The sequence below is a fragment of the Sciurus vulgaris genome (genome assembly GCF_902686455.1).
Source record: "Sciurus vulgaris genome assembly, chromosome: 3".
Lineage (NCBI taxonomy): Eukaryota > Metazoa > Chordata > Mammalia > Rodentia > Sciuridae > Sciurus > Sciurus vulgaris.
The window spans coordinates 38,392,823-38,403,373 of NC_136463.1; the positions used below are offsets into that span (position 1 = coordinate 38,392,823).

Genomic DNA, 10,551 nt, shown 5'->3' on the forward strand with positions numbered 1-10,551 from the left:
GAATAATGTGGAAACAACAGTATGTAACTCCTAAAGCTAGTTCTCAAAAGACACTGTGGCTTCCTCCTTGCTCTCTTGGAGCACTAGCTCTGGGGCAAGCCACTGAAGTGTCACAAGAATATTCAAGCTGTCGTATGGAGAATTCATGTGGTGCTGAACTGAGACCTGCCAAAAGGCAGTGTGAGTTTGCCATCTATGTGAATGAGCATCTTGGAAACAGATCATCCAGCTCCATAAACCCTGAAGACTACTGCAGTTCTGGCTGCCATCTTTATCACAACCTCACGAGAGGCCTCAAACCAGAACCTCCAGCAAAGTCACTCTCAGATTCCTGACCTGTAGGCACATTGTGAAATAATGTTTATTTCTTTAAAAAATGTTTTGACCTGAAGTTTTATTAGTTTTATTTTATTTATAAGTGGTTAACTCAGCTGTTTTATATCACATTCAAAGGCATAAAAGTGAAAAATAAGTCTTTTCTCCTGGTTTCTGTTGAGGTATACATGATCTGTGGCCATCCCTGCTGTTGGTTCCTTGTATGTGCTTTTAAAAATGATTTGTGCATGATTTAAAGCCTCTGAGTGATCAAAAAGTCCATTCTAACATACTTTATTTTTTAAAAAATACTCTGAAACAATTACAAATTTAGAAGGAATAAATAACAGGAAACCTTTGAGATCTCTTCTTCTTTCTTTGCTCTGTATGATTTCTATTTGAAAGTTTATGAAAATGCAAAATAATGAAATTCACATGATAATGAACACTGTGTAATACCTTCTTAAAGAACAAATGATCTCAAAGCCATTTGATCTAAATCTGGGACACATCTTAATATAGGTACCTTAAATAATGTATAAATGTGAACACAATGAAAAGAATACAACTGACTCTTGGAAAATTTACCTGAAACTCAACCTCCACAACTGATTATAAACAGAGACAAAGTCAGAGTGAGCTACTGACCACCTGCTACTGAGTTGCTCTTTATCTTTCATCTCTGCTGGTGACCTGGAAGTCTCTGTTTCCTTGGAAAGTCTACCATAACCAATCAACACTGACTTTATGAGGAGAGCCAGTTTTCAGAAGCAGCTTGACATTGGTGGAGTGAAGATGGGGAGTATGCTGGAGTGGGAGAAGTGAGCAGAAAGAAGGGTAGATACATTTCTCTCTCAATGTTGGGTTCTATTTGCACAGTTGCATGGGTCAAAATTATATTCCTTTACTACTGTTTCCTTGAAGACAGAGCTAGAATTAATATTGGTGGGCCCTGGTTCTAAAACCAAACAGAGGGGGCACAACTAATAGAGAAATTTCTAGGAATAAAACTGACACTTGAATACTTTAACTATATCGGAATGTAATCTCTTTTATGTATGAGATTATATTAAGACCATATCTTATAGAGAATAGAGAGGTTCTTTTATTCATTCAAAAACATCTATAGGGAAATCAGTATGTTCTATCAGCATGCTGGATGACGGAGATACCAATGGACATAAGATAGACATGAATCCCACGGTATGGCGCTAACAATCTTCTATGTAGGAGGAGGATGTTATTAAGAGAATTACAGGTCATTTCGATTTTATTACCTTTTCTTAATAGTCTTGGCCTGAAAGTCTCTGTCATCTCTGAGATTAAAAATCAATCTCTTGACCTAATGTTTAAGCAAGTTTGGGAGAAATGAGAAGTGCTTCTTATTACTTCCCAAATTAAACAATTTTGAAAAATCTTCAAGAGTAAGTATCATACAGGTTCAAGAATATAGGAAAATTTTACTCTATTTGGCAGGAATAGAACTTACTTTCTACTTTGCTATCTTATCCCTAGGTTTGGAAATATAATAAAAAAGAAAAGTTAAAAACTGAAGCTTTCACATACCTTGAGGGGGTCTTATTCCACCTGCAACAGGAAACATGAAGCTGAAAATAGAATACAAATACATCATGATCATCATATGTACATAGATTTCAAACAAAACACTTAAGTCTTTACATGAATGAAAGAATCATAAGTAGGGCCTGGTATCTGTTCAGCAACACAATACTGAATTACCCAACATTAATACAGATTTGAATATCATAGAAGATGATCATCCGCATGTTAGTATAGAGGGAAATTTTTTTAAACAGAAAAGACCTAAAACTAGTCCTGACTCTGTCACTGGGTGATTTCCCTGGATTCTATACATAAAATGAAATGGCTGGATTAGTTTCAATTTGGTAAACATTTATTGAGTATCTACTACATAAAAGAACTGAGTCAGCTTGTGATCTTGAAGACACAGATGCAGGCAAATGATTATATCACTGGATAAATGTGCTAACTGCTATGACAAAATATTAACAGAGGCGAGAAGAGAAAGATTAATTTTAATGGGTTTTATTTTAGAAAGTTTTATGGAATTAGCTTTTGAGTTAAATCTTAAGGGAAAGAGAGGCACACTACATAGCCTAGGCAAAAGTCGTTGAGGCCAGAAATGCAGAGATAGTCAGCAAAATGACTTAAGGGTAAATATAAAGTATATGATTAAAAAACAACCAGATTGTAGAGGGTCTCGAAAGTATTCAATGTTTATTTTTAATATTATATGTTTCCAGTGGGTTCTTCTGTGGTTATATCTCCATTTTATTCATTTTAAAATGTATAATTCCGTAGCATTAAGGGCATTTAAATGTACCACTATCTTTTTCCAGAACTTTTCTTTCATCTCAAATAGAAACTATACCCATTAAAAAAGGAATCCTTATTGATTCGCCCTCTCTCAGCCCATTCCTGGTAACTACTATTCTACTTTTTGTCTCTATGAATCTGCTAATTCAGGTACCACAAATAAATGGGATTATATAATACTTATCCTTTTGTATCTGGCTTATTTTACTTACACAAACATTTTCAAGGTTCATTTATATTGTTATCACTTTTTAAAATTTCAGTCCTTTTTATGACTGAATAACACTCCATTTTTTTTTTTTTCTTTTGCGGTGCTGGGGATTGAACCTAGGCCTTGTGCTTGTGAGGCAAGCACTCCAAGAACTGAGCTATCTCCCCGGCCTCAATAACACTGCATTTTATGTATATAGCACATTTTGTTTATCCAATTATTTCTTGATGGATACTCAGGTTCTTTCTTACTTTGGGCTGATGTGAATAATGCTGCCATGTGTAAGTATCTTTGAATCTCTCTTTCAATTCTTTTGGCTACACAGCTAGGAGTGAAACTGCTAAGTCATATAATTCTATATGTACTTTTTGAGAAACCACCAAGCTGTTTTCCATAGCAGCTGCGTCATTTTACATTCCTCCAGCACTGCATGGAGTTCCGAATTCTCTAAATCCTGCACAACATTTCTTATTTTCTATTTTTTGTTTTAAACAGGAGCCATCCTATTGGGTGTAAAGAAGTATCTAGTCGTGCTTTTTATTTGATTTCCCTAATGTCAGAGGTTTTTAAGAAGAGTGATAAGATCAGAAATGATTGCTGTAGGTTACTCTGCATATGGCAGAGAAGAAGTAAAAAGAACCAGCTAAGAACCTTTTTTTTTTTTTTTGACACAGGGTCTTGCTGTCTTGCCCAGGCTGGACTTGAAGTCCTGGGCTCAAGTGATCCTCCCATCTTAGCCTCCCAAGTAGCTGGGACCACAAGGGCATACCAGTGTGCCCAGTTTCCATTATAATTTTAATAAGAGATGAAAAGTTTCATAATTGAAGTAGTAGGGATGGGAAAGAAGTAGAATGTAAAAGATATTTAAAAGAAAGAATCAACAGGTCTTGGCAGCTACCAGGTCAGAGAACAGCAGTGGGAAAGGAGAGGGAGCAGATGATGCTGAGACACTGAGTCTATGAAACTGCAAGAATGAGGAAGCTGTTTACTAGAAACAGGAACCTGTCATGGGTAGATTTGGGGAGAAAGGTGGGAGGAATGTATTCACAAGGAGCAATCTAGCAAGCAATCAGAAAAGTAACTCAGGCTCAGGAGGATCATACAGATAAGTCTACGGAGGATTTTTAAAGATTAAAAACAACAACAAAACCTGATTGTGAATGAAATACCCAAGGAAATGTTCCTACCTAGCAAGAAGACAATTAAAGACAATCTTGGGAGGATTCTCACAGTGAGAACTGAGGAGGGAATGGTCACTGAGAATCAAAGGAGTTGCTTATAACTGAGGAAAACTGTATTTCAGAAGAACGTAGCTACCAATGTCTAATATTATAAAAAAGGTGGTCAGAATGAGGATTAAGCAAAAAAGAAAAAAAAGTCACTGCTTTGAAAATGATGATCTTTGGGTACAGTTTCAATAAAGGAAAATGAAGACACTTTCATGAAGAAAGATTTGGGAGACAAAAAGATGTACTTAAGTGATTGTAAAACAAGGTTTCTGAAGGAATGGAATTTACATAGCAAGGCAGCAAAAGGGGTCTGCTTTAAAAAGGAAGTGGTACTTCATTCTTTGCGATTAGAGGAAAAGAAAAAGAAGAAAAAGAGAAACTTTTTGTGGGAAAAGTTAATTTTGAAGTCAAAACTCTGAAGAAGGTTTCTAGGTAGTCTTCAGAGAATCTAGTGAAACACAGGAATGGGGTATGTCAAATTTATGAATCCTTGCATTTTGCTATTATTAAGCCCTCTTTCCCAAGAACTAAACTTTAGAGTCTCTTGAGCTCCAAAATGTTTAAGACTGTGGAAAGATTTCTAATGTGGTTTACAGACTTCTGGTTGGACATCTATCTAGTTGTTACTTACAGCAAATTCTGCTGCTGATAAGCAGACCTACACTGAGAGGCACGAAAAGTGAACAGCTTTTCTGAACTATAATAGCTAAATAATGTGCTAAATGGATAAAAGGCTTAAACTGAAGGTATAATATAGTGGCGCTCTTTTTAAAAACTTTACTCATATACTAAGATTAATAAATTTAGGCACATTGACCACATTTAAATACTCAAACTGTCAAAATTTTTCAAAATTATCTTTAAAGTTAAAATTACCAGTATTTGGTTAATGGTTCAGTAAAAACTGGACATTTGAGTTATATTCTCCTTTTTTTCTGGCTCTGCCATAAGGTAACTGTGAGGCTCTGTGCAATCCCTTCACCACTATCTGCCTTCCCCTCTGTCAGAAGAGGACACAGAACTGAAAGTCTGCCAAAGTTCCAACTATGACAAATACACAGATATGTTACAGATGCATAAAGGTTACTTCAAAAATAAGAGATAAAAACAAATTTAAGAATGCTACTGATAAAAGTGTCTTATTTTAGTAAAAGCTTAGCAAACTGAGCTGTCTCAAGACCCATGTGTCATTCATTCGATTCTCTGAATCTATATCTAATATAGATTATATACTCTAATACCAATGTGCTTAAAGACTGATTAAGCCAGCAGCTAAGTTAGGCAATAATACAGAGAAAGCTTGGCAAAAAAACTATGGAGCAGGGTGACCTATAATTTGATTTCAAAGGTAAAAGCACTAATTCATGTATTGCTGATGTCCCAGAGTGAAAGACATCTGTAAGGTTTATTTGTCTCCTTCTTATCTCCTTTAGCCTTCCTTTTTACCTGTTACTAACCTAGAGTCACTCCTAGCCTCACTGCTCAGGCCTGAACTCCTAAATAAAGATTTCCTAATGGACTGTCACACCTCCAGACTCTGCGGTTTCTAATTCATCTAAGGCAGCACAGGAGATATACATATTCCTAATGAACCATTTAATAATGACTCCTTTAGGAAGATGCACATCTGGAGTTAAAACTATGTAATTAATGATTTTAGCCTCAAGGCCTTCTCCAGTTTGGGCACAACTTCCCTTTTTCAGTTTTATCTCACAAAACTCTTCTCTCAGTACCACAGCCAATCTGGCACTGCAGGAGTATTGTTCACATTGTTTTTGTAAGTGTTAATCTCTTGACCCCTTCCTCTTCTCCAACTTAGGGATCCAGGTGAAACACAACTGCTTTATTTTCAGTATAGGTGGAATCCATAAATACTTACAGAATTTTTTTTAATGTGTCAAAATGGGCCAGAAGTGGTGAAAGATGGAACGATAAGTTCTCAAAGAGTAAATGAGAGCAGGACAAAATAGAAGAGCTCATAAATTAGAATATCCCAAAAGGATGTGTCTTTTTGTTCCCCTTTACTTACTGCTACAATTATTTTGTATACTTTCCTAGGATGGGAACCATGTCTTGGATATCTTTTGAATTCATTACAGTATCAAAACCAGTACCTTACACATTTAGGCATTTAATGACTATCAGTTGAACAACTACAGACTAATCCAGATCTTTAACTCTTTTTGCTGCCTTACTTGATTAAAAAATATATATATAGCTAACTCTTGGGCAAATTTTGCCCTTTATACACTATCTACCATTTATTCTAAAGTTGTCCTTTCAGGATACCAATCAAAAGCAGACTAATGTTAATGTTAGAAAATGCCACTGGTTTTCACTTAGGTTTTTAGAATAGAGAGAAGCATCTAAGAAATATGATCAGTTCTAGTTTGTGAATTTTCCCCATTAACATCTTAGGAGGACAAGAGGAGGGGTTTAGAGAGGTTGTTTTTCTTTTTTTTTTTTTTTCCCCTAAAACATACTTAGGCTACTATAATATTACTTTCCTTAGAAAATAACACCAGCCCTTAACATTGCTCTCTAAAAAACAAACATAATATTCTTTATTGAGCACACAGCTTCTCAATTCGGAAAGTTTCTAATATATGTAGTGAACTTACCATACAGTTTTCAAAGGATCATTTTAACCACTTTTCTGTCTCTCATATCCTCTAGAATTTGAGAATGCAGACATTACCACATTTACAGGACAGTATTTTTTTTTTTTTTTAAACCAGTCATTCTAATTTCTATCAAAATTCAGGCCACAGTTAAAAAAAAAAATGGTGTCCTTGGACAAATTATATTAAAATACTATAAACCAAAGTAAATAATCTTCTTAATTTTCTGCACACGAAATCCTTCTCAAGTAATTTTTAAAAATAAAAATTTGGGCCAGATGCAGCAGTGCACACATGTAATCTCAGCAACTCGGAAGGCTGAGACAGGAATATTCCAGGTTCAAAGTCAGCCTCAACAACTTAGTGAGGCCCTAAGCAACTTAGCAAGACCCTGTCCCAAAATAAAGACTAAAAAGGGCTGGAGATCAGGACCCCTGGGTTCAATCTCTAGAACTTATCCCCCCCCCCCACTAAAATTTGGGCCTAGAACAACAAATTCTTTTGATATTTTCCAGAAGTTGGTGCTATTAATTGGTCAAAATTATAGTTGGTGCTATATACTTGGTCAAAATTAATGCCACTAGCATTTTAGAAACTAACATCATACATAAAAAGAAATATATTTTTCTTCTTCAGTCAGAAACTGATTTATACCAAGTATTCACAAAAAGTTCTAATGAAACAAAAGAAAACAAGAGGAAGCAAAAAGTTTTATATAGGAAGTCAAAGATGTGTAGAGGAAAGGAAAAATGGGGCTGCACACAGGTGGTTTCAATAGTGACTGCTTTTCTCCCCCCTAGCATGTTATAAGCACCTGCAAGAGGTGATAATGTTAAAAGGCCTCACTTTTGTAGTATTCATGAGTCCACAAACTATATGCGAAAAACGAGCACTTCATTTTCCAAGACAATTTAGGTTACTAAAGATAAAAAGCTAATTTTACTTGTAAATATGTGTGCAGTAATGTGTTAGTTAATAAAACAAAATCAGACCAGGTAATTCTACATCTCCCCTTACAGTTCCGGGTACAAGAACTACAGCCATCTATTACCTGAAACATAACAATAGGCAGATTTTTAAAGGGGTAAGTGAAAATCTGGAAGCTTTGTTGTAATAAATGCATAACTACAGTTTTACAATGAATTCTTTGTCTTAAATGCCTTTTTAAAAAGGAGACAAATGAGTCAACTGAGTTAATCTACAAGAGCTCTATTTCAAGCCAATTACTAATTCAAAGGTCTTCAGATTTTCCTGTCTATCGTGTGTCAAGAAAATAAACAAAAAAATAAACAAAAAGGAGGGCAAGACACAGTAAAGGGGGAAAAGACAAATGGAAAACACACACACTTCTCGGAAACAGTTTCTCCAGCTTTGTGTACGGATTTTTCAAACCCTTGCCCTACAACATCTATGGTCAAGCCCAGGAAAGCCCTGTAAAAGGGAAGACCCCGGGAGCTTTAGATGCAGCGGGGACTGGAAGCGAGGAGTCGAGGTTCCCGGTGGCCCAACCCGCTGAACAGACCCTCCCCTTCTCCACTTCCCCTCCCCGCACCCGAGCTCGCGCTCACTCTCCGGTCGACCCCAGGCCGCGATGCCCCTGAGCCTGGGACACTCGCGCCAGGCGCTCGCGTCTCAGGAGACGATCCTTTTCCCGCAGCATAACCAAAGGAAAAGGGTCGGAGCTGGCGAAAACCGCCATAACCGCCAAGCACTCCCCATCGCGGCGGAGGCCAGCGCCGCTGGGCGGCGGCGGTCAGGGGCTGCCCGCCTGCCCCTACCCAGCTCTTCACACCCACCTGCCTCCCCCTGCGGCCCCCGCGCCAGCTCCCGCGGCCCCGCCGCCGCCAGCTCCGGCTCCTGGCCGCAGCGCCATCTTGCTCGGGGCCCGCCGCCGTGCCAGCAGCTGTCAGCTGAAGACAGGCACTTCCGGGGCAATCGCCAGCCCCACCTCGCCGCGGCCGGGCGACGGGGCGGGGCCGCGTGGCCCCCCAACCCGCCCCAACGCTGGGGGAGGTGCGGCGCGCCCTTGTCACTTGGCCAGGCGCCGCCCGGGGTCCCTCCGGGTGCAAAGCTAGTTCTGGGCTGGCCGAGCTCCCCTCGGAGGGTGCTGATTCACCCTCCGGGAGGCCCTCGGCTAGGGCCCAGCTGACTCGTCGTTTGCGTTTGCAAACGTGCATCTCCGTTAGTGGAAAGAGCAGGTGGAATCGTGATTCTTAAACTGGATGGATGATAGGTACACGGGTTTAATTGTTACTTTGCACATAAAGAAAGGAAGGATCTCGGGTGCCACTTCTTCACACCGCTGAACACTGATGGACTCTCCTTGATACTCAGCAGCTTCCTTTGTGCATTCGAGACGCTAAAGGTATTTAAAATTTACTTTAGTAAACCAAGAGCACAAAATCCACATAAAAAACCTCCAAGGTGCACAAGTCTTGTATTTTGGTCTACCATGGTGCAATTTAGTAGCCCCACCCCGACTCCAATTCTTGCAGAGGCAACAGTTTGGAAAGCAGCTAATTGCTCTGACTCTATTTGGGCATATTTCTTACTGATTTTTCCCTCCCTAATAAAACTACTAATCTGTAAACGTTTTTAAGCCCTCGAATAATAGATTAATTATAAGCCTGTTCACTCTTGCCTTAGGGCTTTTACTGAGAAACAATTTATAAGTTTTCAGTTATTGGGCACAAATCATTAGTCAGGAACTTTATATGCATTTAAAAATCCCGTGTGCCCGAGAGTATTGGCATTTTACTATGGATAAAAATTAACATGCTGCCATCATAGTATAAGCAATATGACCAGAATTCAAACCCAGATCAATTATGTGTTCTCATCTTCTCTTCTAATTTCACACCTCCCCTTCCTTGGACAATGGTGAAATTTGTGTAGCAGATAGTTACAATTGATATAAAGGAATTTAAATTTAGTATTAAATCTACTGACAAATTTGATACAGATTTTTAAAGACACTGTGGACTGGGTGCTTGCATAGGAGGGTATACTTCAAAAGGGAAAATAAGGTAATATATATCAAAGATTGTAGATATGTTCTGTGTCTGGAATACTTTGTTCCTCTTCTTTGCCTATTAATTTCTGTATCTGCTGGACTCAACTCAGATGTTAGCCTTCCAAGGCATTCTCAATTTGGGTTAGATGGCCCCTGATTATGCTTCAGCATCATGGCCTTACATCTAACAAAGCATTTGTCACACTCTTTGTTCGTTCACTTTATTTCCTCCAGTAATTTTAAGAGTAGGTAGACTGTGCTATCAAGCGTTGTGCGCCCCCCAATGTTTGTTGAAGGAATGTCTGTATGAGTTTAATATGTTTCAGGCATTCCAATTCTGAAAGTACACAGTTTCATAACTGAAAAATTGAAGCTCTAAGAAAAGACATTCAAAGTTATACAGTTCACAAATGGGCAATACAGGACCTGTTTGCAAGAACAAACAATAATGTGCTATCAGTATTTTTTGCATCCTGTAGCAATAGGTCTCATTTAAATAAATTCTAATGATTAACAGTTCAGCCCCATGTAAAACATTCAAGACAGAGTCAACTTGTGTTGACTCTAGAATAATAGGTGGAACATAAAGGAAACAGGTAAGTTTAATTTAAAAGTTGCTGATAACTTGATAAAAACCATGTCATTTTAAGATGCCACTCTAAGTGCCTTACTTGTATGAAGTTTTTTTTTTAAAGCTCAATTGTACAAAAACTAGTTATTGAAAAACTCTGCTCATAGTCAATAGTCTCATTCACGATAGGATCATAATTCTTCACCTTTGGCAAAGACTTGCTTACTCAATAT

At 38.1% G+C, this 10,551-nt stretch overlaps 1 protein-coding gene across 18 annotated transcripts in view; it reads right to left on the reverse strand.

Moving 5' to 3' along the window:
- The window catches only part of SYNRG (synergin gamma), a 65,235-nt gene extending 56,588 nt beyond the window's left edge, over positions 1–8,647 (reverse strand). For 9 of the 18 annotated variants that reach the window (XM_079132085.1, XM_079132088.1, XM_079132084.1 and 6 more), the window contains exons 1-2: positions 8,531–8,647; positions 1,882–1,922 (exon numbers count right to left, since the gene is read on the reverse strand). In XM_079132085.1, the coding sequence (XP_078988211.1) occupies positions 1,882–1,922; positions 8,531–8,607 (118 nt within the window). In that variant the 5' untranslated portion in view covers positions 8,608–8,647. Of the gene's footprint in view, positions 1–1,881; positions 1,923–6,734; positions 6,759–7,681; positions 7,902–8,530 lie in introns of those variants that run through there. The other 9 variants (XM_079132082.1, XM_079132079.1, XM_079132091.1 and 6 more) reach the window with 3 other exon arrangements.
- Positions 8,648–10,551: the final 1,904 nt, after the last annotated feature.